Source organism: Lepisosteus platostomus, chromosome 3 (assembly GCF_059453375.1).
Source record: "Lepisosteus platostomus isolate fLepPlt1 chromosome 3, fLepPlt1.hap1, whole genome shotgun sequence".
In the NCBI taxonomy this organism is placed as follows: Eukaryota; Metazoa; Chordata; class Actinopteri; order Semionotiformes; family Lepisosteidae; genus Lepisosteus; species Lepisosteus platostomus.
Genome location: NC_142613.1, coordinates 20,580,199 through 20,607,894, shown reverse-complemented (window position 1 = coordinate 20,607,894; position 27,696 = coordinate 20,580,199). Strand labels below are relative to the sequence as shown.

Sequence of the window (27,696 nt, the reverse complement as noted above, 5' to 3'; positions counted from 1 at the left end):
CATTTTGTTTTTCTCTTTCATTCTTGGCTGTATCAGCTGGTTACCACATTGTTGATTTTGTTCCCCAACAACTCCTGATTCTGTTATTTTCCTCTACGTCCTGACCTACATCAGTGTTATTGAATCTGAGAAATCGCAGGTGACATTTCTCATGTGAACCTGAGTTTGAATAGTGGGATTGAGGTTGAATTGTATGCAGAGCATTAGATTTTAATGGACAGGACAGCCCAGTTTAACCAGTAAAGTGCAGATTGAGTTCTGTAGTTTAGGCTTCGCTGTCACAAGTCTGTACTGTCACTAGCCGGTTGTGACAGCGTTTCCCTGAATTGCAGTATTCAATTGGTTGAACTCCACAGGGATTAACTGGGCTTTAGGTTGGCAAGAGCTGCATGGTTTCTGTTAATGCTAAGTTTGCTGTAGGCACTGTAGGGGACAGTTTTAAAATTAACTTTGCATGTTTCTGAGGAATGCCAAGATTTTGAAGAAAACTAGTCTGCCTTAAAAAGTGGTTGCAATGTTTTTCCAGCATAATGCTGCAGTGCTACCACTAATATAGTACTAAAGGAATTTGAGGCATCTTGCGTCAGAGTTCCAAATAAATGGAAAAATCTGCTGACTGTTGCTTTCTACAGTACATAGGTACAGTTTACATTATTCTTGTTCCTCTGATAAAGTTATTATTAATACATTTGATTTTGACTAAAATGTTTTAGATGTATTTGCATAACACAATTAACAAGGCGATGTTCTGTTCCAGTGGTTAAAGCATTTACCCCACCCATTGTGAAAATCAGCAGCTGACATCAGCATCTTGGACAGCATTGGATACATTAAGGTTTTTGGGCATTGTGGCTGTGACTGATAACTCAGGCATGCTACTGGGGGTTAGAGCTGTGAACTGTGCTGGGCATAGAGCGTGCTGTTCCAGCCAGGCTATAATTTTAACATTTAGTTTAACTTTTCTTTACTGAAAACAGATGAATCATTGTTCAAAAGATGTTATTTTTAGATGTGATTCATTCCAAAATCTTAGACGATGCATTTTTGGGCAACACAATCCTCAAAGACGGCATTTTCTAAGCCAAAGTAGATTGCATAACCTTGCTCTAATAACTGCATTTTATTGTGGAATACAATGATATTCACCTTTTACTTGATAATCTCTCTTTATTTGAACAACTATAAAATTCATTGCACCCCATTTTTTATTCTCTCATTATCAATTGTAGTTAAGTTTTTTTACTACAATTTTTAGAAAACAGTTTTGTTCCTTACTTTAGTTGTCCTTTTCCCAAAAAGGAAAGTTTTGTATTTAAACCCTCTTTGATGGTCACACATTTTGTAAACAAGTTTGTAGTCACACTTACACATAAAAGCACTAATATAAAAAAAGTCACCATTTATGGGTGAACCCGTTTCAGGATACATAAATGTTTGTATTTGGGAAAGCGAGTTGATGGTTTTACCCACTCTTTTCACCACACAGACAGTGACGATCCTTGATTTCATCCCAGTGAGCTCCAAAATTACACTTTCTCAAATGTATGCTTAGTGAGTAGCATTAAAACCTTGATTGACCCATAACTGCACCCATAACTAGCAGTTGCCATTACTGATCTCATTCTTGAGGACGCTGACAATAGTTATGGTGGTGATGCTCTTGTGCTAATTTATCGGAGGGTTGTGTGGCATGAGAGAAGCAGGAAAATTTGAAAGAGGGCAGTGAATGCAGCTCATTGTGTTCTCCACTTGGGGGAGAAAAATCATGTAATGACTTGTTTAATGTTGTCCTACAATTGTCTTCATTCAGTTTCTGGAATTTTTGCAGACTTGAAAAATGTGTTGTTTTTCCTCATGAATGAAGCCCAGACATCCATCCTGTGAATCATTTTGTTCTAAACTGTCTTGCATCCAACTCTTTGAAGGTTAGAGGAAACGCCTTCATACAGATAGCCCAAGAGCAAGATTCAAACGGAATCATGCAGATATTTAATGAGGGAAATGGTGATCTATGTGGGCATTTAAAAATATTGGTCTAACTTGACCCATGTGAAGTAGTCAACCTCCATATAGGGTGATAGATTTACATGTTTGCCTCCCATTTTATTATGCATTTCAAAATAAGTGGGTTTTCTGATGATGGGCTTTAAATTGACAGTTTTTACTAATTGTCCAGTATGTCCCTTAAATTGGCAGGCATGTTTTTTTGTGGCAAGTGTCTACCTGTTTACGCTATACTGCACCACAATTGCATTTACAGCATCTGATTTAACATGTGTCCCTTCTGCTGTGCTTCCCCGTTATAAGTACAAAAAACACATCTTGACCATGTAATTCCTTAACCGTTGATAAAGTTAAGCATCAGAAAAATCGCCTCAGCTGTTCGGAAATGTAGAGGTTTCCAAAATATCCTTTTGAGTGGGACCTTCATAAATCCTCTACACATTCAAGGAGTAGGGTTTGACTGTAGTCTTGTAGACCCATTGTAGGGCAAAATAATTGCTGCTGAGCATTTGCTTTACTAACTGACTCAGAACACCGTCAGCCATGTCGGTGAGATGTGAGACTGCTGTTTGATAATGGCACCACGTGAATTGCTTTTTTAGCTTTATCACCAAGCATGGTGCCAACCGGGTGTACTGCTGGCATTGTTTTTTTTTCCCTTGGTTATCGTATGAGGCTTTTTTTTACCTTGCCATTCTAAAAGTTAAAGTATAATGCTGTAGAAGTCTTTATTGTCCTTTGTAGAAGGCAGTTTTTCCTTTCTTGCTGATTCTCTGACAATATCAGTTCAAAAAAAATCTTGGGGTTTGTCTTTGTACTTCTTACCTAGAAGTTTCCTTACCTAGAGTCTGCACAAAAGGTGGTTTTAAACTGCTGTTTGAAAGCACTTAATCATGTAACACATACTGTGGCTGAGACAAACCAATGGCAGAAGTTCAAGTAAATTCAGTTTCAGTGTGTTTTTGTCACTTTGTAGGTTTTCATATACATCCTGTCTTTCTGTATTTTGCTTCACACGTAGAGGATGACGCACGCAGATTCAGTTGATTTTTTTTAGCGTATTTCATTCATTTGTGATTTGTGTAACAGTTTGGGAACCACTGCTTTATCAGAATTAAAGACCAGAGGTATTGCATTGTCTGTTCACAGTAGTTCTATCTTTTAATATTTGTGATTTCTTTTGATGAACTTGTGTTTGGTGGTATGGGAATAGAAAAGGTTAACTTTGTGTTTCATTTTGTTTATAACATGAGAGCTGTACTTCTTATTCAGGTGAGCTGATGAAGCTAACCTTCTGAAGACTTTTTGTAAACTTTGATGGTGATGAACAGTGACGTTTGAGTGGTATATTAACCGCTCGTATATACAGTACAATTACATATTTAGTTTCTGTGTACAATATTGAATTCTGTCCCTGGGAGTTCTGTACTGCCATGCTGTTATTCACATAAGAGTAGCTAAGGACTGAAAAAATAACACCAACACTACTTTGTTACTAGCAGTTGAATTAGCAAGTTGGGCAAAACTGGTTACTTTTGTTTATGATTTAACCTTCAACATGACCTCTGTAATATCTGGTTAAGAGGCATTCAAACTTTTTTAAATCTGGGAAGTGTAATTTTTATGTACTTTTCTTGTCTTTGAATGTAAATATATTATGCACGTCAGACTAGTCTGATCAGGTTTGCAGTAGGCTAGGTCATGTAGAATAAAGGTTATTTATCATGACTGGCTGTCTGACAGACTTTCTTTACTGAGCTGGTTAAGCCAGCTCTTTATCATACTACAGTAATGTTAACTCCTGTGAAACTTTGCTCAGAATCTTTAATAATTCAAACAGGCTATTTGGCCTTTGGAAGTCGTCTTATACCTTGTTGCTCAAGTCAGTGGTTCTTCATAACCACTTATGCACTGTCAGGTTGTGAAACTCCCACCCATAGAAATCTGGGTACAAAGAGAAGGAAGGGACTTGTTTCACTGAGATTGATAGTGAAACTGCAGAACTGTATTGGACACCGACCATTTTCCAGAAAGCTAGATGCGAATAATAGTTTACACAGTATATACAGTGAGTGCTTCTTACTGCTTTTATCCCAAAACAGAAAGAAATTAGCCATAATGTTTGAGCTGCATCATTTCCCCATTTATAAGTAGAATCACAAAAATACAAAAAATTGTATTGCAGTAATAAAATGTTTTAGTCCAAAGCTTTTGCACAAACCTCCATGGTGAACACCTAAATTAATTACTCATTTAGTTCATCAGCCATTTCCCTTTCGTTTTCTACACGTTTCCTTTTATCCTGGATATTTACTTCTTTCTTAATGTTTGTGCTGTTGGAATAAGAAAAACATTAATACATTTCTATTTAATATATTAATATTAATTTCAAATACATTATTTTAACCTTCATTACAATATTTTAAATTTCTCTCTTGTCCTCTAATAACTGTTTTTTTTACCTGTGCTTCTAGTTCATTGTACTCATTTTCTTTAGCTTTTTCTTTATCTTCCTTTTTCAACTGATACATTGAATTTGTATGATCCTGAGAAGGTGGTGGTCAATAACTGCAATCTATTCTCAATGAGGTGGTTGACTTTGAATACTGTTTTGCAGTATCCTTTAATCTGTTTCTTTTTCATGTACCTAGGGTTTTACATATTAGCTGTTGGAAACAATTTTTAATTTTTAATTTTTTGAAGAAATTAAGTTTATACTAAGGAGTTCCCCACACAGGCTAAATGGTTCTACCAAGGTGAAATGGTCTGTTGGGTTTAAATTGTGGTGAAACTTGAATATACGTCAAAATACTTGTGATAAAACAAAGACTTCTTATCAGGCTCCTCTTTTGAAATGCAAGATCCAGTGAATTGCTCAGTGAATTGAACTTATCACTGTCAGGTCATTTTTCCAAAAAGTCAAATATGAATATAATTTTGCAAGGGGTATGAAACTCTTGGAAAAATAAATGTCGATGTCAATGTAGAGAATCATAAAGACTTTCAATGAGGTCTTTGTGTCAGGTGCAGTGATGGACATAGTCTTTGTATGTAAGGTCTTATACTGTATATAATGCCTTTCATGACATTTCAAGGCACATGACAATAAGACAGAGGAACACACAACAGAGGCAGGTATGCATACATGAAAAAGTAAAATATTTTTTTAAGCTAGTATCCAAAAGTGAGCTTTCAGTAGGCATTTAAAGGACTGCCTGTCTTGTAAAATCTGATATGGACTATGAGATTATTCCACAGCCTTGGAGAAAAAGAACAAAACACAATCTTTCAGGGTTCAAAGCCTCAGTTTAGAAGCTGAAAGAAGGCCAGAGTCCAAAGAGTGCAGACAATATGTGCAGTAGGTGTATTGGGAATTATCAATTCGCTGATGTAGTCAGGAATCAAACCATTCAAGCCCTTAAAAGATGAGCAGCTTTTTTCATTTTTTTCTGAAATCCAAAGGGAGCCAGTGCTAGGAAACGAAAACAGGAGGTATATGCTCAACTCCTTTGGTTTTAGTTAAGACCTGATCAGCTGAGCTCTGAGCAAGCTGCAACTTAATGTTTGGATATGCTACCAAACACTACATTGCAATGATCCAGCCTGGGAAAGATAGAAGTATGCAGCAGCTTTTCTGCATCCATCTGGGAGAGAAAAGAACAGACAGGGGTGATGTTACAAAGTGTTGCAACATTGTGAATGTGAGATTGCTATGCCACAATGAGGTAAAAAGTGTTTTCTGGCTTGATTCCAATACCATCAAAGAGTCCAACTAAAGTTAACATAGTTGTGGATATGATATGGAGAATCAATCAGCATTATTGTGATTAAGATAGCTAAGAGAAGAATTAAGGGAATTTCACAAGTAATCTAAAGATTTTTTATTTGTACTGCTGTAATGGGGTTCTGGTGACGTTAATCTTTACTCTTTGCTATATTGAGGAGTTTCTTCATACGTCTAGCGAGGTGGAGGGGCATGGTGGTCCTATTTTGTCATTTCCTTTGTTTTCAGTGTTGAACCTTTTTCGTAAAGGGTACCTATGCAATTCCTCTTTTCATTTTTTAGCAATAAAACTAAAAATGTATCTATCAACTTATTTCGTTATAACTTGCAGCACTTGAATTTTTCTTCCTTGGATTTGTCAGGTCTTTGAGATCTGCTTAAAAGGACAGAAATACTGTTTTAGGTGAGGTCAAGTCTGGACAAATTTTACTCCCAAGGATCTGCTTGTTTTGTCACACGATAATCCATTGTCTTTAGCTCCTGATCTCTCTGCCTCTTGAGCAGTGTGTATTAATTATCACTGTCTCTTAGTGATGAGGATACGATTGTATTCCTTACACTGTAGCTCACAGAAAATATACGTGATATTTAGTACTTTTTATCGTGACTTTGTTTGGCATTTTATAGGAAGAGCTCATAAGTAGTAATTGAACAGATGTCAATTACACTTTTGAAATTTAATTCAGGTTATTTAATTCAAAAAGTCTTTTCCTTAATATGCATTATTTTTCGATTTCCCATTTCTTTACAAATTCCCTTTCCAAATTAACGTTTTGGCTTCAATAAAGTGTACATCTTTATTAAATGTGCCTTTGCAATATCTTGATTTTAAAACAGCATTGTCAGGACTTTCAGAATGGCTTCTACTCTTGAGGAAGCTTGTAGAGTACAATGAACAACTGGAGTAATTTATTGAATTAATTGAATCCCACAAAACATCCCAAAATAGACTTTTTAAGCAGTTAATACATTACTGTGAACACAACTAGTTACTGCACTTGGAAGTATTTATAAATCAGTGGGTGTATTTTAAACTGATTTGTTACATTCTTTGGTGTTGAAGATTCAAATGCTGCTCTACTGCTCCCCCTTTGGGGTTTGTGCAGTATTGCAACAGAAGGACCACAGATGTAGATGTGGTACTAAGATTTTCAGAATTATATAGAAGGAACTTCTGGAGGCCTTTTTATTACTCTGTTACAGCCCTGCCTGTCAACACCAAAAGCTTAACAAAATAATTTTGAAATGTTTTCTCTTTTTTACTACTTATATTTCTGTTTAAGTGCCTTAGAGACCTAAAATGAGAAAAGGGTAGGTGGTCCACGGGTAGTCCATGGAAGTAAATAAAATGAAAATCTCTATTTTAACACTTGTACACTTGTGATCAAGGGATATTTTACTTCTGTTTGTGCTTTTCCTCATGCTAATCCTCAGCATTATGGTTTATCTTGATCTGATTAATCCTAAATTGTAAATTAGTGTAGTGTACCTTTCCATCCTAAGAGGACAGATTAATATTTTGGCATTGAAGTTGTTTTTATCCTCCAAGGCTGTGACTTGCCAAATGTCTTCCATCTAGATTTCTTCAATCCATACTAGGCTGTTTTTGAGGGTAATTGCTGTTGCAGCACAATTCAATACAGACACTTATACTCTGACATTAGGGAGCTTGGTTTGGAGACTTTGGAGATTTTTTGTGTGTGTGCTATTAAACAAGTTAACTGTGAGGCTAATTATTTTCAAAGCTGTGGATTTACTCAAAAGTCAATAATGTAGTACTCAACAATAGTTTTGCCATTAGTGGACATGACTGTGCTGTTTTGTATTGTGGCATTAAGCAGAGATCTATCAGAAACTTTTTAATAAATGTTGTGCTTCGATTCTACTCTGTGAAGTAAGGTATGTGTGAGGTTAGCATGCCCTGTGTAGAGCCTACAGTTGCAATATGTGTTATCAGGTGTTTGTGGGCGGTGGGTAATATGCCGATGTTGAAGAGGTAATGACACATGAAACATCAAGTGGTAATAGGTTTGCTTTGTGTCAGTTCTGGGTTCAGATACCAGATGTCAATACTACCCTCGAGCAAAGGCAGGATAGTAGACTTGGATTGCTCCAGTAAATGTATTGCTGTATAAATGGAACTTTCCAAGTTGTCATTGAAAATTAGATTAAATGTATAACCAAATGTGGTTAAATGAAGGCTAAAAAATAAAACTACGTGGTTAGTCAAGGTAACATTGAAGATTGCAGTACAAGTAAAATTATATTTTAAGTGCACATTGATAGTTAAGCTTTTTTTTATTTCATGAAATGTATCTTTTGTCAGGCTGGTGTGCCAGATTTACTTTAAAAGGAGGAATTATTTCTGAGGAGAATGGAAAGTACGGACTGCGTACCCCTCAGGTGCAGGGTTTTTCCCCATATGCCAGAGGCGTTTGCTGCTAATGGTGAAGCGCTCTACCTAACAGTGAAAGTAAAGACATGTGGGGTTTTAAGTGATAACTTCTACTACATTCCACCAAGGCTTAAGTCTGGAGGTCAAAAAAGCCTATAGCACTAGACTTTGAGCCAGTTAGTCTTTTTGTCATCTACAGCAAATCTGTTTATCTCCTAGTTTCTTCTATTTTGTATTGTGGCGACACAAGTAAAAAAAAGTGTTAGACCAGAATCTCTCTTTCTGGACTTTCAGAGTTTGCTCATGCCCAATTCCCGATGCCACATTTTATTCCGTTTTGCAGTTCTCACTCTACTCCATTTGATCCTTCTGAAACTAATGTTAACATGTCTAAAATAATTCCTCTTTATTTTGTGGTTGTGGTTTTAAGAAAAATCTTTTGTAGGGCCCGAGAAGAATGTAGTGGTTCCTGAAATGAGCTGAACTCCGCTTTGTGCTGTTATTAAAAAAACTTGTTATAGTTGCACACTTACATGGCCAGCTAGAAACATGAATATCCTTTAAGGATGTGGACTTAGTTATTACTTCACTTTCTAAATGTGGTCATTTAGTGGATATAAGTACAGTACAACAGATGCAGTAACCACTAATTAAATGTAGCCCTTTAATGACGATATTAACAATGTACAGTAAACATCTTCGACCAGTGAATACAGGTGGCTTCATTACTCTGCTCTCCTCCCCACTAATAGCTGATGTGTGGTGAGCATTCTGGCGCACTATGGCTGCCGTTGCATCATCCAGGTGGATGCTGCACATTGGTGGTGGTGGAGTACCTGTAAGCGCTTTGAGTGGAGTGTCCAGAAAAGTGCTATATAAGTGTAAGCAATTATTATTATTACTTATTAATATGGTTACTACAGAGGTGTATTTAACTTCAAAACAGTTTACTCTAAATAAGTGTATACAAATAAACATTATCAGTAAATGATTTGTCTGTCTGGAGTGGTACAGTAGTTTCTTATTTTTAATGACAAAGGTTTTGTAACTGTCATCATAAAATGTTTTTTTTTAAACCTCTAGTTCTCTCATTTGAAGTGTAGTTTGTCAGTGTTGCCTTAGAGGGTTTAGGGGAAATTGAGCCCAAAATAGCTTTGTTTGCCAGTGGAATATAAATTAATTTTGAGTATGAACACTAATGAGCTCTTCATCCAGTCACAACTTCCATTTGAATGTTTTTTGTGTTCTCCCAGTCCATGGTACAAGATGTGTTTTTAGGATAAAAACACACCCTAAAAGAAAACAGACAACATACAAGATTGGACAGGAGAGCTTCATTCTAATGGATAGCCATTAGACAGGGAGAAAAGGATTAAATTGCTGAATACAGTTTGAAAAACAAAAGTTTAAAAAAATGGTCACTTTTTGTGCAAGCGTTCCAGTGTTTATGCACATCAACTTGTTTAACTGGAATATGCAGTAAAAAGCTTTATCAGCTGAATGCCCTGCTTTTCTTTTAGTATTTTATTTTTAAAATTTAACTTGTAATTAATAGAAAATGTTTTCTATGTCCCAGATTTGGCAGTTGACTTGGTGACAGCTGAACACTTTGGGGTAGACAGATTTCATCTGCTGTCTCTCCCACTGCCACACAGCCGCCAGGAGCTGAGCCAGTTGTCAGAGGCATTCAGCAGTGAGGGCAATGGATTTGTATAGCTTCCCCGCCCTTCCAGCACATTCATCCATCCATTATCAGAGAGCCACTTATTCCTGGCATGTACAAGGGCAAGCTGGAGTTTATCCAGGGGCAAAGGGCACAAGGTGGGATCCGTCCAATCACAGGACATGTGCACTTATAATGGCTTCCTAAAACTGTCAGCACCAGCAGCACCCAGCAAACAGGAGATAGTCAGTACAGTCATTAAACACAGCAGGTAGGTATACTAAGTTTAATGAGTGCGCTGATTATACTGCTTTTGTAAACTTAGTTTCTTCAGTTCTGATAAATGGCAACCCTATTGCCGTTCAACAATTATTTTTAATCCCTTCCTGAGTCCCTGAGTTCCTTTAATCCCTTTTTTTGTTGAACTTCTTTTTTTGTCAATTGCTGTTTTTGCTTCTTGCACTTCAGTGCTTTTCTGAATACTCTACATGTAGCGGAAGATGTAGGCAGGAAGAGGAAAAAAAATCTCACTTATCTCATGAATAGGGGTGGGATGCCTGAGGTTTTTGTACGTCTAAGTCTGAAAATATATATTTTTTTTAGCCCATGGTATATTTTTAACAGAAATCTCTTAGTGATCGTATGACATCATCTCTCAAATAAAAGTGCCCCAGTCTGACAGGCACCAGTTCCTCATCCTCCCCCGGTGCGTCTGAGCTCAGAGCTGTCTAAATGTGTGCTTGTCTGTATTGTGAGTCTCGGCAGTGTGGCAGGTTTGCATGCAGTCTTTTCACAGCCGAGTCGGTCACACTCTGCATCTTGGAGGGCTTCGCTCTGAGCAGCTGTGAGAGAAAAAGGCATGTCTGTGCCAGCAGGGAGCTTGTTTGTCCAGTCATGAAGAGGAATCCCCAGTCATATGGCATGTGTTGGTATCAGGATGTGTGACACCATGTGTCAAACTGAGTGCATCAACACCCCGTTTAAAAACTGCTCTTCTTCTGATAGGCAGAGAACATCTTAAGCTCACCGCTGCTTTCTGTGGATCAGATCCTCCTCTCTCTGGCAGCTGGGCTTTCAGCAGCTTTGTTTGGTTTTAATCAAAATCCTGACACTTAGCCACCAAGAAAAGGAGAAAGCCTTTTTCTTTGATCTTTCTTCTCTTCTGAGGTCTATTTGTGAATTGCCACCTCATTAAGTGGAGAAAATTGGATGGTTTAGTTTTTGAGAACCCATAGTAGACTAAAAGACAGCTGCAGCATTTTTAAATTTCTTAATATAATTTTTTCTATTTCTGGTGGGGAGACCAAGTTGTTTGATTGCTAACATTTAGGTGGGTCTCTATTGTATTCAATGCCAGCTCTCCAGGATGGTCGGTATCCTCCACAGAGGGTCAGCAAAGCCAATATTGTCCTAAGGAGTGAGTATGGTTTAATTATTCAAGTTAGTGCTCATGCTTTCAGTCATGGTACATTTGGCTTGCTTTTTAAGTGGTCATTTTAAAGGCTCTTGATTAACTGGTTTATGTATATCTTAGCCCTGTTTGCCTGTTTAGGTGATCTGCTGCATTAGAATATGCAGAATGTTGCTTGTCTGGTCAAAACCAGTTATCTGGTTGATCTTTTTTTTAATTTAACCTCCGTTTAGAAAATAAATCAAATGTAAATCCTATTAAACTTTATGCACATTAAGGTATATAATTAGGTAGAGAGAATAGTTGTATTTTATTGAAAAGTGTCTATAACTGGTAAGCAACAGAGAACAATGAATTACTGTTGACAGTAAATGCAGTGTACCATAATTACAAAAACATAGTATCAGTAGCATGTATTTGCTTAAATTCAATAATACATGTGTAACAAAACAGGTTAAAAGCATTTGTTATGTATTTAAATTCCTGCCATGCAGCATCTGTACCTGTCACTGTACCTTTCTAATGCCGTAAATCTGGAGTTTGGCAGTATGAGAGTTCAAAGGGGAACATCACTGCAGGAACAAGACTTCACTTAGTGCTAGGAAAAAATATTGCTGGGAAGTGAAATGATGTTTTCTCTTCGGTTTGAATAAAAATAGCAAGCTTCAATAGAGCACCTGGTTTACCAAGTACGGCACATATCCATTTATGTGCATGATGTACAGTAGGTTTCCTATAGTTTAATCGAGTAATTGCATTTCCAGCATTGTATAAAATGAATTACAGAGCTGCCTACTGGTTCTCAGTCCTCATAGCTCTACCCCAACTCTTACGCAAGCATGTGCTGCTTTATTACCTGTTTAAAAGGTAAAGGTTTGTTGGTGTTTTACCTTTAGTTCTGTAGTTCTATACCTTTGGTATAGTGTTTTCCAAGGAAGATTTTGCATCTGTTTATTGGCTTTTAAATGGCTAATCAAATCAGCAACAACACAGTAACAGATGTAGAGCTTGGGGCACATTGTTGTTAATATAGACAAACATTAAATGACACTGGTTTATATGTACTGGAACACAGACAACAGATTGTCAATCACACACTGAGGTACATGTGTCAGAATTGAAAGCAACTGGAAGTCTTTAAAATTGGAGTCAATTTGTTAGACTTCATCTTTTTACGCACCCAAAAAAGTCTTGACTATGAATAGTAATTGAGCAATACAGTATATTCCTACATTGTTTCACCCTTACTGATACTGTGTATCTAAATCATATATACAGTACGATACCAGCTGTCTGGATCAATTTCAGAGCCAAGGATAAGCGTAGGATTTAGTTATTCATTTTTGTTTGTTTGTCTTGCTCTTCCTGCTTTCTGTGCTCAGCCCAAAGAATGTTCTTGAGTCCGTCAGGGTGCGGAAATAGCCTGAAAGAAGAGATCATGCTCCTGCCTGTTTTTGTGATGAGCTCAGGGGAGTAAATCTCTCTGTATTTTGACTGCTTTATCTGGAGGAGAGACAATAATAGTTCAGGGTTTCTTATTCTTTCATATAGTACTCTTGCAAATTGTCTGATATTGCTAATACCAAGCTCATTTTAGGTGAGCAGTTTTCTGTGGTCTTAGTGTTGCAGAGCCAGCTGGCATGTTCCACAGCTGGAACTGAAATTTTAAAATATCTTTTCTGAGCTCATCCTCATTCCTCACTGACAGGCAGGCAGATGAGCTGAAGAGCTTCTGATTGGCTCTGCTCTTAAAATAAAATGTTTATGTTCTTTTTTTGTCCTTTGTCCTTTCCGGCTGACTGTTTCTATGCAGGGCTGCTTTTATTAGGTGATGTGTAAAATCTTCTCCCATTCACAGCTCGTCATGGGTATTTATCGGAGATCACACGCTCCCACCTCCAACCAAGTCCCTGTTCCTCTTTGAGGATCATGTGATGCTGTTTAGTGTTCCAGGGTTTAATTTTGCCGCCTGCTCTGACAGAACGGCAGTGACCTGTGGAAGAGTTCACCCTCTTGTTGACAGTGGCTAGACTGTGCGTCTCCCCTGCACTCCAGAAAAAGCAGCATGCCTGAGGAGCAGGAGGAGCTATGTTTGTAGAGAGTCCCTAGCTTCTTTCATAAAACATTTTCCACTTTTTTCCTCTATTTTTACCCCCTTTTAATTGCATACAAGGGCTTTATCACACACGTAATACCTAAAACTGTTATTCCTGATGATGTTTAATCCATATAGAGAATGTTGCTTTAGGAGAGTATCCTTGCCAGTTCAGTTTTTGATCTCTTGTCTTGAGACGCTGAAATTACAAGTCGGCAGTGTGGTGAGGTATAAAAGGTTTGTGAACTGACCTCCTTTTTGAACAGGACTACAAAACATCTGCAAGTGAAATTGAGAAAATCCATTAGTTTTGCTTATTACCTTTTTAATCTATGATACGGTACAGACAGAGTTCAAAATTCAAATCACTGACGTCTTCGTTTATTTCGAGCACAACAACATGCATGCCGGACGTGAGAGGTGATTGGTCTTGGTAAATTAGCCTACAGATCCCTATACCAAGGCAAAAGAAATCTTTCAGTGAGGTATCCCTAAATATGACATCGGAGTTCTTTGGCCATGCAGTGGCTGGAACTGAAGTGTATTACTGTTTTTCTTTTCTCTAATTGCATTTGCTGCTTTCATAAGGGTGTACAGTGTCAATTAAATCTTGGCTAATCAATATTTCTTACCTAAATTTAATTTCATCATTGTGCATTGTAAAAAAAAAAAATGCAATACGGTGCCTATAGTTGTAGGTGCCTATAGTGGGGGTCTTTCACAGTGGGGAAAAATGGAGAACCTGTGTTTTTACTAGAGGCTTCAGGTGTGTCACACCTGAAGAAGGCTGTATGGACAAAACGTTTTTCTTTATTTTTCAGCATAGAATTAACTTTTACCTGTTCCTTGCCTATAGTCCAGTACCTGCTGTTAAAAAGAGTGTACAATTGCACGATATGTGGCATTATAAAAGTCTGGATTGTCAGATATGATTTGATGTCATGTGAACAATTAGAACTTTTTAATGTAGTTAATCACTGATAATTAGACCTTTAATGAAAAGAACAGTCAAGTATGCTATGTCTTTCTTTCTTTTGTAATGTGTTCTTGGTAGATTATTCATGTTTGGTTTGTTTATATTTTAATATAATTTTGAACAGAGATAATTGCCACTTTTGTCCATAAAGATGCACAAGTCATTGATGAATGTGTTGCACTGAATTCTAAGGGGAACCCATCATATCAGTTTTCTAGAAGTGCTGTGCAAATGGGACATATCAGATTACCATTTCTGTGCATTGGATCACTTTTAAGAAAGGTTTCAAAGAGGAGAAAGCCATTTGGCCCTATGTGGCCTTAAATAATGTTGCCTTTTGTTCATTTTTCACACAACGACTTTGCAAAAACTGACAAAAATCAGTTTGCAGGAAACACTTTTGGAATCTTTTGCACCCTGCAAGTTAAAGGTTTTAGTCAAACATTTCTGTTGACGAAACGCGTCTGTGAGTTAATAATTTTTTTAATAAATTATTGGATTCTCTGAAAATGAGAGCCAGCTGACATGTGCTACATTTAAATTCCAAAGGTTTTCTGGTTTGTTAGTATTAATCTGTGCCTTGTATTTTGTATTTTTGAAAATGCCATTAAAATCAAGAACAGGAGAATAATATAGAAAGGAGATGTGCAAGATGGATACTGCGTCTGGACTCAATACGATACCCTTATCAAATTTAAATGTATCTAAAGCCCTCAGCTCATTTGTTCCAACAGATACGATAAATCGAGTGTGTGGAAATAAACATCCCACTAGAAGTACCATTATAAATGCTCCATGAAGAGATCCAAAAATCTATGTTTGTATATACTGTAGACAGGCAAAATATAACAAATCTTCACACATAACAGGTTAGTTTGCAAGTGTAGCACAGTTTGAAGCATCCTTTAAGTTTAAGAAGATTTGTCACATTATGGAGAAGTGATTGAAAAGTCATAAATTAAAAGATATGGCTTTTAACTAGTTGAAATACCCTGGGGAATTTCTGAAGAAGCTGTGCAGTTCTCTGGTTTAGCCTCCACAATGGATATTACATTGAGAGATGTCCGTCTAAGCGCTGATGCCTTTGAAAAGGTCCAGACTAGGGCAGAAATGCTTTTTTTCCCCGAGCTAAAAAGAATGGCTTGTGATAACAGCTTGAAAGAAATACAATTAATCTTTTTTTTTTTCCCTGAATCAGAAAAAAACTGAGAGGTTTCTGGAATATTAAAAGGTAAAAAATGTTGATTTGCTAGAATGTATTTAAAGCAACAGCACTAGCTGTTTACACTGACTTTGTACCTTTCGTAGTTGTCATGGTAAGCTTGTTGGCATTGTCGAGACGTGATTAAAAGGCAAAGAAAAGCTCAGAATCCCCAAGCGATATTCCCTGAAGCCTTAGCCATGCATGTAACTGTGCACTGGAGTATAGCCCTGTCTGGGGTGGAACACAGCAATCGTTTCTACACCCTATTAACACTCACCTACCTGATTGTAGAAACTGCTTGAAAGAGAAAATTAGTCCTTCAGCAGAATATATCTATAAATAGATAGCAGTGAGGTAAATCCCCTTTAGAGCTGATGCATGCTTGAATCATGCTTTGAAGGGGTAAATGCAAGTTCTGCATTAAAAAATCAAAAATCAATAATTCGATTTATGTCTTGAACATTAAATGACATGGTGTGGTAAACCTGGGCTCCTATTGTTCTAAAAAAATATTTAGGTTTTGAAGGGAGGTTTTTTTTAGGTAGAAACTTGCCTACTGTACCTGCGGAAAAGAACACGCAGGAGTTGATACTGTTCAGGTGAGCTCTCGTTCCTGTCTGCCTGCTTAGAGGGCGTTTTCCAGGAGGAGAAGAGTTAACGCTGAACAAAGAGAAATGCTCGGCTCTCCCGCTGACAGACCTTTCGGAATCTGAAGGGCAGCAATGCTGTGCCCTTCGCAAATCACAGCATGAATAATTGATCGTGGCCAAGAAGTGCATGTTGCAGGCAGGAGTTTGTTCAGCTCTGCAGGAATATGTTCTGTAAACAATAACCAAGGGCACTGTTCCCACCTGCTCGACTGTGCACAGCACCGGGAGCCTGGAGAATCTGCAGTCGCTGGAGAGCTGGACCTCCGTCTCTTGGTCGTGTTGGGGAGCTGGCTGTGCGTGTGGGGGGACAAGTGGGCCGTGTCCCGGCTCTAGAATGTGAGACGGGAGAGTAATGTACTTGAGCTCCCAGGACCCAGTAGAAGGGGTGATTGGTGCCCCGCCCAAAGAAGGCACCAGTGGACTGTGGCGGTATATCTGCTGCCAGAGGCGCTTTCATGTCTCTCTCCTCTCATGTAGGTGTTATCGCTGTTTTCTTCAATTTCTGTCTAATATTGCATGAGAGAATGTATTAAGAGGGCCTGCTTTCATCTGCTCTTGTATATCTAACGCATGTCTTGCTTGCAGTAATGCAAGGTCACACTATATTAGTTTTTCTTATCACAGGTTTTCTTTTGCTTTTGATGGGAGATGGAGTTTCTTTTGCCGTTTGTTTATCCTACAGAGTGTTTAGATTTTCTTCTCCATGGTGGGGTTTTTTAATACTTGGGTAGTTATAGCTATGAATATCAGTAAGTTTTCTATTGTTTTATCCCTTATACTGTTGTGTGGTATTGTAGAAGGTTCTAATTATTTTTTGGACCTTTTTCCTCCCTTTCATTTTCTTCCCCAAGTGTTACTATTGTAAGAGCTATATAATTTATGTGGTTTCATGCCTCTTTTTTTAGTTATAACTACTCCTATCTGGATTTATATTTCCATTCAGATTTGCTGTACAAACTGGCAGTTATATTATTATATAATGCATATGATATTCCCATTTTAACTCATTAGCAGACAGGATAAAGGATTTTGATATTTGCATTGTGCTTGTCAACATTTTGGTGAGTTGGTGTCATACTGTACATTGAGTTTCATAAATTAACACAGAAGGCTGCAGAAATTTGGTGCGACACCTATTTTTTGTTACAATTTCTCAAAATGTTTCAGGGATGTTGTAGCATTTGAACGTATGCATCTAAAAGCGCGTACACTGCATATTCTAGACTAAATACCCATTATAGCAGAACAGCATGTAATGATGACTTGATTATTAAACTAGCATTCTGTGAAAGTGGGTTAGAATGACACTGAAGTGAATGGTACTTGAAGCAGTTTGCATTAGTATTGAATTTATATTGAATAATCAGCACCCTGTGAGAAGAAATGAAAGAAATTGATTAAGCTGGTGAAAAACTGTGTATCCAACCATATGCAGAACCTTTTAATTCAAACAGTAGTTCTGTCTGATTTGTATAATTGCAATAAAATAACTACTAGCTGGAAAATCAGTGCTTAAACATGTAACCACATCAATCGCAGGAATGCCAGGGAAAGCACAGCCCTTGAAGTCGAACACTATAATTCTAAATTTAAGCTTTATTGTAACAGACGCACATTGTTAGGACTTGAACTAGGATCTAATTAATCGCCCTCCAGCCTGATTACTCCAAACTCTCTATGACATTTCCCATAGCCAACATAAACGCTACGGAAGACAGAGAAACGAGGTTAAAAGGAAACCAGCACGCATGTATTTATTTTAGGAACTGGTGGGAAGTGGTCTCTTCAGGTCTTCCCCTACCTTCTCCTAAGGCTGAGCAATGGTCATTATTGAATTGGTCTCTCAAGTAGAATATATACTAGTTTCACTGTTTGACAAGCCAAACCGCGTGCGCATACAGTATCTAGCCACGTCCTTCCAGTTGCCAAGCCCATAAGTACTCTGTAGAAAAAATGTAGTGTTATGTATCTTTCTAAATGTTTCTCAATGGGTGGTGATTGTAAACATGTAAAAATTCCCTTCACAAAACAGCAAAAATATTCTAGTGGAGGGTATTAGGCTTCTGCACCAATCTGTAGAGTTTATCCTTCATAATGGTGTGTGTTGATTTCTGCTGACATGAAGATATAGTACCAGCTTGAATTTCCTCCAAAAAATCTGTAATAGACTTCTTCTGGATCCTCATCTTTCTAATTTACTTACAAAATATTTGATGCTGAATTAGTGTTTCTTGGGTATTTTTACATTAGCCTCCTTTTCAACACCTACAGGCATATTTTCAGATGCCACCAAAAGCTGTTATGGCAAAGCATCTGGAGATTCATTTGCCTTGCCTTTCCAAAATGCAACAGTGAAACTGAATTCCTACAGGTGTAATGCCTGTCTGAATTAGGTTGTGGTGTTAAAACTGTGGTGACAAATGGTCAGTCAGCACCATTTAAAGACCTACCCTCAATGTAGTCACACCATAGACAACAGCTAGACGTTCTTGCCGAGTGTGGGACTTGTTGTATTGGGATAGACAAATGCTTGTACTTTCTCCTGATGCTCTGGGATCTGATGCAACCTAGGCCATTGCCAACAGCATCTGTGTAGGTCATAAGCTTGCAAGTTGTACATGTCAAAAAGTCAAAACATGATTTGAATGGTCAAAAAAGGATTCACAATCTGGGCCACAATTTTGCACCATGTTTCTTGAACGTTCAAGAAAAGTTCTACAGTAACGAATGTGTAAATAACTCTTATGTGTTATTTGCATAACAGTAAAACCAAAGTCTGTGATTGTGCATAATCTTTCCATGTGGCAACATGTAAAGATCTTGGCAAAGAACCCTTCGGATCACCCTCAGTAGCTGGGACATCATCAGATTCAAACCCGTCAAAATATACAAGTCACTGTACTTTCCACGAGCCAAATAGGAACCAAACCAAGGTGGATAAGCAGTAATATAGTTTTCCATGAGACCCATTAAAATCCCATTATTGACAGCATCTTAGGCTGCACTTAAATCAAGAAGTAGAAGAACATTAAGTGTCCCACATTTGGAAACCATTAGCAGGAGGTAATGCTCTCCTAGCTAGCTATTCTGTTTGTGGTATCAGTTTTGTGCTGTGGTGAAATAAGGAAGCCCTTCAAAACTGTTTTATGGCTCACAGCAGTGTAATATGAATGTGTTTTTCAAAAGCAAAAGTGAAGGATTATTTTTCATTGCAGTTAAAAGTATCGATCATTAAATGAAGAAAAAAAATATTTTTCAGGCTATATTGAACTATAGGCTATATATATACATATTGGATTAAAATAAATTGGGTAGCAGATTTTAGTTTATAGCAAATACATCTCCCAACTTTACTGTTGTGTATAATACTGCTAAGTGAAGGTTTTCTGAGTATTGTAAAGCCTGAACAGTTACGCAACACAGACTGTTCTGCTGTTAAGTTCCGGAGTCTTTCCGGTAGAATGCTACTGGGATTATCATGTGCGTTATACTGTATTGCTGTTTACATGGAAAACAAATGTTTTGGTCTACTGAAGTCCCTTGCCTTATGTAATCTTGCAAATGTTGCATCATTTGAAGACTGGACTGCACTCCTAGGTTTTGAGGTAGTGTGCATGACACTTGGTCTGTTTTTATGTGCATGTCTGACTTTCTTGCAACATTTGTATCATGTGTTACAAAATGTGTAGATGAGGCTGTAATTGGTAAATCCTGTCTTGATTACTGTAGAGTAGGAAAATAGTGTGTATGTGTATTCAGGGTGGAACTGAAAACCTTCCCAATATGATTTTGAATCAAAAAGTGCTGAAACTGAAACTTTGAGGGTGTGTGCCATATATATTAAGATGTACATCCTTCTGCTCTTTTTTCAGAACCTTAAGCTTCAAGTTGTAAGGTTTTCCTTTAATTACATTTGGAAAAACAAAAGCTTTGACTCCCTCACACATGATTTCAGTTAGTTTCTCTCTTGGCATAAGGATCTCATTATCCCTTTTTCCATGTCATATTTATTTCAGCTTTGTTCAAAACAAGTCAACTTTGAGAAACCATAACATTAAAGCATAACATATAGAAACCATTACATTAAAGTACAAAGTTATTAGACATCAGCTATTGGTGGGGAGGAGAAAAAGAGTAATAAAGTAATAAAATGTCTAAAACCACCCCTTGTAGGACACGAACGTTTAGTGCTTGACATGTTCTCTCAACTGGAAGAACGAATCATTAAAAGGACTCCACGAACAAGCCTCACTCTCCTCCAGTGAAGAATGATCACTCCTGATTCCCTTGTTTTGCTTTATCAATTTGTGTACTGGTTATGGGGCATGAGGAAATAATTTGGGCGGGTGTATGGAATGCATCAGAATAATAGAGAAATGTTTGAAGTACTGTGGGTAACTAACATACTTTCCGGGAAATTTTCATTGAATCAAATGTGAGGAAAACAATCACAAAATACAAATGCATGTACAGGTTTTAGGAATTAGAGAAGAGTTTGGCTGCGATTCTTGTTCTTACTTTCCAGTAAAGCTGAGATCCTTTGTGTATTCCAAATGGCCAGTCAGCATCGCCTTCATCACGTCTCATATTGGACGCTGTCAGAAAGCGTCATTCTTTGCTGTCAAACTAGCTTTTACTGTCAGAAGCCGTCCTTCAGTGCACACAGTGTGTTTCCTGGAATCTCTTTACAAGAGCATGTGTTCTTGTACTGTAAATGATCCAAAATGACTTTCAGAATGTGTTCTTGTCCTTTCAAAAGCTGAGGGCCATTATCCTGCATAGCAAAAAAGATTACTAGTTTAAACTTGCTGAAGATGTGTTCTGTAAAAATTGAAAAAAATATCCACTAGACTCAGCATGTTTCCCTAATTCATTTTGGCATTTGATTTTGAAGATGGAACATGAAGATTTGAATTTGCACCATTGAAATGTTCATACCACTTTGAGGATCATTGATCAGTTTGTTAAATTGTCTTACAGTACATTGCACCATAAATCTGTTTTACACTGTATGTGTGCTCAGGCTCTCTTAATGGGCGAAATGGCCATTTGATGTCTTGCACCAGTGATGTACAGTAAATGCACAATTCCAGAACAAAATAAAAACCACATTTTAACAGAATATTGAACTTTGTGAATAAAGTTGGCCCTAGCCGTTAGGATAGTATTACAGTCTGAACTTGGAAGAACACTGTAACAGGATTAAGTTTACATAGATTTATTGTAATCTACTAAGACACTAGGATACAAGGACACCTAATGGTTAACATTTGGAGTAATTTGCCAAGCTATGCCAGCTGATAAGGTTACAAGAGCCAGATGTACATATGGATTACAGAAACTGAAAGTCAATAATAGAGGCACTTCATATCGGTAATGGAAAAATATTACATCAAATATCACAACCTAGACAAAACATTTCTTCATATTTCTCTCCATTCAAGTGTTAAGCATGTCCTGAGCACTGCTGTAAATAATTTTCTCAATCATGCGCTCATTTGTTTTGTACTAGTGGAATTCCAGTCCAGATTTTTCAGTTTACTTAAATGCAGACTGGAGCCTGGTATGGCTTTGTTTCTTATTCAGAAGAACACCATCTGATCGGTTGGTCTGCTGTGACAAACTGGGTTTTTACACCCCCTGATGCAAGCTGCCCTTTTGTTTGTTTTTTTGCCTTCATCACTCTCCAATATCGCAGATGTACTCTCAATTTAAGATGTTAGGCATTTCTATAGACGAATCAATCTTATTTTTCCTCTGTTAGAAGCCTAGGAAGACAGGTTACTTTCTCAGACAGCCTAACCCCGATATTTACTGAGACTTCACAATTCTCAAAATACTTTATAATTGAGTGTCCCACTGTTACTTTCTTACTTAAGTGCCAAAATAATGCTACGTTTGAAGTTTATAAAACGGAAGAGTCGTTGTTGGAATCACTGTTGTATACCATGGCAAACATGGGAATATTACTCTTCTGTAGCCTCACCCCAACAGTATCAACTGTATTCCTGAAACCACTCCCCAAACAATAGCCATATATACAGGTACATGTACATAAAACGTAAACTGTATAATGAAGTTAATTACCTGTGCTTTTCCTTGCATGTGCTTACAAATGTGGAGATTTTGAACGTAAAAATAGTTAGTATCAAAAGGGCCCCAGTCTCAATTTCTGATGCATGAGATTTATTTTTCCAATTTTCCAGTTAAGAACTGGTTTGGGTTTGTGTAGTTTAAGTGAGGGAAAAAAAAGTGGTGATGACATTGATAAGAAAACTTAGATGTCAGCTATGTATTAAGTGACTCCACCCTGGCCTTTATAATTGTACTCTGTCTTTTATCATTTTTAGCTATTTCTTAGAAACCACTTTTCTAATGCGGACACATTTTATAGGCTCTAAAGTGGTAGTGGAAATAGAGACGAGTACTGTAGGCTTTGTTGTCCAAAAGTCGGGAAGTGGTTAAAGAGTAATTCATTTTACAAGGAACACAGTGATTTAATTAAATCACAAAGTTATTTTTTCCTGTGTCTCATTAATGCCTTTAGGGAGAATTTTCCAACATAATTTATTCAGGAATCTTATATTTCAGTAATGCTTATTCCATCCTGTAATTTAATTGTAAAGAAATTATTGAACTGGAACTTTCAAAACAGGTGCTTCGGACTTCTACAAACAACATAAAAGCTGTATGTGAGCTGTGAACTAAAAGGAAATGTTCATAGTGTTTTGTTACAATGTGACTGGTTCATGTCATTTCCTGTATAAATAAATCTTTCAGTTAAAAGAAGCTTGAAAAGATCTTTTGTTTGTCCGTAGGTCCCACATTGCCAAGACAGAACCCTCAGTTGTCCCCTCAAGTTCAAAATGGGCCGACGCAGGAGGAGCTGGAAATTCAAAGAAGGTAAGCTCCAAGTTCGAAAATCCCCAGGATCAGAGTTAATCAGGATCAGAGTTAAATTCACATGAACATTGACATGATCTAAAATTGTTGGTATCCCTAAACTTGGCTTTGATTTATGTATGGTGACTGACTTTAGAAAAGTGATTATGTAGTGAACCTGTACTGTACTTAAACACCTCTCAGGAATTTTGAATGTAATTTCATGAATTTCTGATGGCAGTTGTAGAAAATAAGCTGCAAATGAGATTTTGTAACGCTATGTGACACCCATGAGTAATATTATTGGGAGCCATACAGTGCTCCTAGTCATCGGTTAATGTTATTGATGAATATTTATGGATTCTTTTCCCACTGTCAAGTATAGACTCCAAGAAAACTACTTGAGACCATATGGTACATGTTTGTATATTCTTTCATTTTTAGAGCAAGAAGTAGTTGATGACTGCTTTTTTCTATAGGGGATTGCATGTCGTGTCTTCTGTGCTCAATTGTAGTACTGAGGCATATTGATAATTGGCAGTTCTAAAATGAAAATTGATTCCAGTATTTTTAATATAATAATGAAATACCTATCCTTATCTAATAGATTATGCGGCTATGAGGCTAAATCTTCAGTTTAACCAGGCTGATGACACCAGTAAAGAAAAACAGTCTGATTTATTGTTTTTAATTACCTCTTCCTCTTACATTTTACAATACAGTGAGGCATTTCAAAGGACATTTTTCAAAAGCTGTTTTGTATCCTTGAACAAGACTTCTTTTAATTTCGAGTCGTATTTAAATCAGAAAATATGAAAATGACAGGGTGCCTTTTGCAGAGTACAAGGTTATGTACAGGGTCTTTAGGCTGTTTGTGCGCTTACCGTCTGCAACGTACAGGATGCATCATTGCAATTTAAATGGTGGAATTATTCTAATTTTGTCTGCCTGAGATCTCAGGAGACCAGAAGATAAAATGTACTATGCATCTTGAGAGGTTACTGGTACTGATAAGATTGATTAGGGCACTGAATTACATGCCTCTTTTAAAGTGCTATACTGCATTACACTATAGTAATTTGTGTGATTAGCACATTCCATGGCTTTGTGAATTTTTTAGCATTTATATTACGCTAATGATGAGTTCACTGCTGTCCTTGTCACAATGCCATATTATTCTTAATCAAGCACAAATACAACTCAGTCCTTCCACCTTGCTATATGTCCCGTCTCTGTGAATAGAAAAATGGTGGAATTTGAGAATTTCCTGCAATTGATTTCATGTTCACTTAGGTTCAAGCATGTTGCAACGCCCCATCACTTAGTAAAGTTCAGTTCAGTAAATTTTACCTGTAGTCAAATTGGGTCTATCAGATCCAAACACAGGATCCCAAATTTTAATTTATTTAAGCATAAAAATGTGCCTATATAAAAGTGAAACATTACAGTCTTCGAAAGTGTGTTTTATTATCTTTGTTTAATGATAAGGTGACTATTAAGATACAAGAACGCAGGCTACCAGACTCTTCCACCCCCTGGTATCTAGTTGAACCTGGAAGTACATTTTTGGGTACGGTGGCATACGTTCCCTATATGGGTACTGCTTATAGCTCCTTATTGCAGCAAAGTGAGCTGAACAGCAAAGAGAGCAGGGAACCAGCCACCTGTAGGAGTTTGGATAGTCCTTCAGGCCTTGATCAGATATGAGAAAGCAGTGACTAATGCGATTAATTCCCGTCTCTTTAATTTATTGTTCAGAACATGAAATTAAAAACCGGCATTTAAATCACTAATGATCTTTCTGGAAAGGTTTGTAAAGGACACGCCAATCAGAAAGAAAACAAAACGCCATTTCTGGAGGTATCTGTTGTGTGTAGTTGCAGCATTTTCTATTAATGTTCCAGTGACGAGTGACCTTTTAATCCAACGGACACTTATTATATGAGTAGAGCAACGGTTCCATATGTTGAGCTCCAAATTAGGTGCAATAGTTTCAATTAAATAAATTTGTAACTGAAATTACATCCTGTAGTGGTGTGACTGACCTTTTTGATTAGTTATAATTTGAACTGTGGTTAAATACACTACCCATTTAAGTGTGTCATGGTTCCCATTAGACTAATATGTGAATGCTTTTTGACTGTCGACTGAATTATGGTGCAGCAACATTTTTTATTAATTGCTGCACATGAACATTGATCTACATGCAAAGAAGTTCATAAGGTGAATCTTATTAATTAAAACTGAAAGAGGAGGGGTCTTGGGCCTGCTACATAGCTCGGTCAGTAAAAATGCGAAACACGGTTTGAACCTCCTGATTTCTATGACACTAATTTAAGTCTGTGCAACATCATTGGTCATTTTTGACTGGGTTAGTTAGTTCGGATTTAGACAGTGTGGGTCATGCATGAAAACAGAAATTGAGTGGGTAACTTGTAGCTAATTGATTCGAGGTTCTCTTTCTGACATTTCTTTAAAAAAGCAATGATATCACCTTTGGCAACATTGCTGGGAAGCATTTGGTGGAGTTTTTATTCCATAACCCTTTGCATAAAAATAGTTGCATTCTAATTTTTAATAACACACCCCTCTAGTTTCCACTTGAATCCTTTGGTTTGTTTTTCACCGATTCTGAAGAAGGCTTGAGTTTCTTGGCACCTTTGAGGATTTTGAAGACAGTGCTTGAATCAGGTGCTCTCATAGTCTTAACTTTTTTGAAGACTAAAAAAAAGTTTAACATCAGAGAAGGATATTCCTTTAAGACCAGAAATGGATCTGGTTTTTCTTCTTTGGACTGCAGAACAGCAACATCTATTTTGTATTGGCTTGAGTAAAGTCATACCCAATTCTCTGAAAGAGGTCTTAGTAACACAGTTTTAATATAAAATTCCTTGTTTTCAATATTTAATGCTATTCTTGTTATTCTGTATAATATTTACAGAATAACAAGAATAGCATGATAATAAATATTGATAATAAAATATTCTGTATAATATTTTATTATCAAGATCATGATGTATTTTCTTTTTCATGAGCAGCTTCTTCAAGCTCACTGTTTGCCATTTTATATTTTTAACTTGTTTTCAGGTACACTCTACACTCTCATGTTACACTCTACACTCATCTACATTTAGCAGTGTTAGAGGTTTTCTCTGGTATTTAATCCTTTTGCTTTTTAACCTATTTGATTTTTTAAAACATACCGTGAAATGTCACCAGCGTTTCCAATTACACCTGTTATCATTCTACTAAACATGACTAGTTTGGTAATTGTACCAAAATCTAAATCATTGAGAAAAAAATCCGGGAGTTTCAGTTCAAATCCCTGTGGTATTCTGGTAGTCATTTCACCACCATTTTGATCATTTGATCTCTTAGTACACTGTTTTTAATCCATTAGCAAGTTCTTAATCTAAACACATCAAACAATTCTCCAATATGGGACTGTCAAATGCTGATTTGAATATCCATGAAAAAGATCAATGGATCTGTCAAAGGGAAAAAAGGGAAAACTGAGTGGTCATTCGCAGTCCACCAAATTCTGTGGTAACTCTTACAATATTGTCTCAAACACTACTGCACCACCATATACCATTCGTACTCAGTCTCGTGGACACTGTTACACTGAGGGGTTCAGTGTAGTCATGGTTTTAAAAAAATCTTTATTTTATTACAAACACTATTTTCAAATTATGTATAAGCCTGCGAGTCCCTGATTCCAGGCCTTTTACAATTAAAGTTGAAACCCTCACTTATCCTCTCAAGTATGGACCAACCTTTGTACACATAAGCATCTTAGGAACCAGCATCACCTTCCTGTACAATCAGAAAGCCCCCAGAGGCCAGTCTGCTCTCTAAAACTGATGCCAATTTGTGTGAACTGTTTCTCTAAACAACATACAGGATATAGGCATTCCATAGATACAAGCTCTGCTTGACTGACCCAAAAAACTAATCTTTACTTAAATATAAAAAATACAACCCTCTGCCTTAATTTACTTCCAGTCTCTACTGTTCTTAGCAAATACTTGTTATAGTTCAGTCCTCAAACAGTAGAGTTGCTGGTGCTTTGGATCTATAGGATGGTGGAACCTGCCTACAGTGTCTTTTTCCCTCCAGTGGATGTGAAAGATCTGAGTAACGTTTGTTGCCAACCCTGCTTCTGCTGTAGTAAGCTAGTCTTTCCACCTCTTAGCTTGCTATCTTGTAGCTTGGTTTGGGTATGTTCCACAGAGGTTTCTGCATAATTGTACCTCGCTTTCCAAAAGATGAGATTTGGGATTTTGGCTTAGGAATGGTCTTCACCCATTTTCTTTTTCTGGCATCTGACCTCGTAAGCCATTTAAAGGCTGCAGTCTTTGTCAGCAACAGCCTTCCTATTTTTGGATAGATGCAGTGGTCACTACACAGTCCCTCAACCTGACCTACGGCACTACAAGCTGCATAGCTTTCCACACATAGGGGGTCACTAAGCAGGTGGCCTTAGCAAGCTGCCCTCTTTGTTTCCTGGACAGTATTGGCTAAATGGTACTGGATGTTAATTGGCTATTTCACATTCCATATTGGTATAACTAGAATACCCCAACACAAAACAGTATGAAAAAACTCAGAGAATGAATGGTAACACTGAAA

General features: G+C 37.2%; 1 protein-coding gene across 1 annotated transcript in view; it reads left to right on the top strand.

Moving 5' to 3' along the window:
* enah (ENAH actin regulator) overlaps positions 1-27,696 on the top strand; it is a 116,017-nt gene that overhangs the window by 47,882 nt on the left and 40,439 nt on the right. Inside the window, exon 4 of the mRNA XM_088623448.1 lies at positions 23,001-23,085. Within this exon, the coding sequence (XP_088479574.1) occupies positions 23,001-23,085 (85 nt within the window). The remainder of the gene's footprint in view (positions 1-23,000; positions 23,086-27,696) is intronic.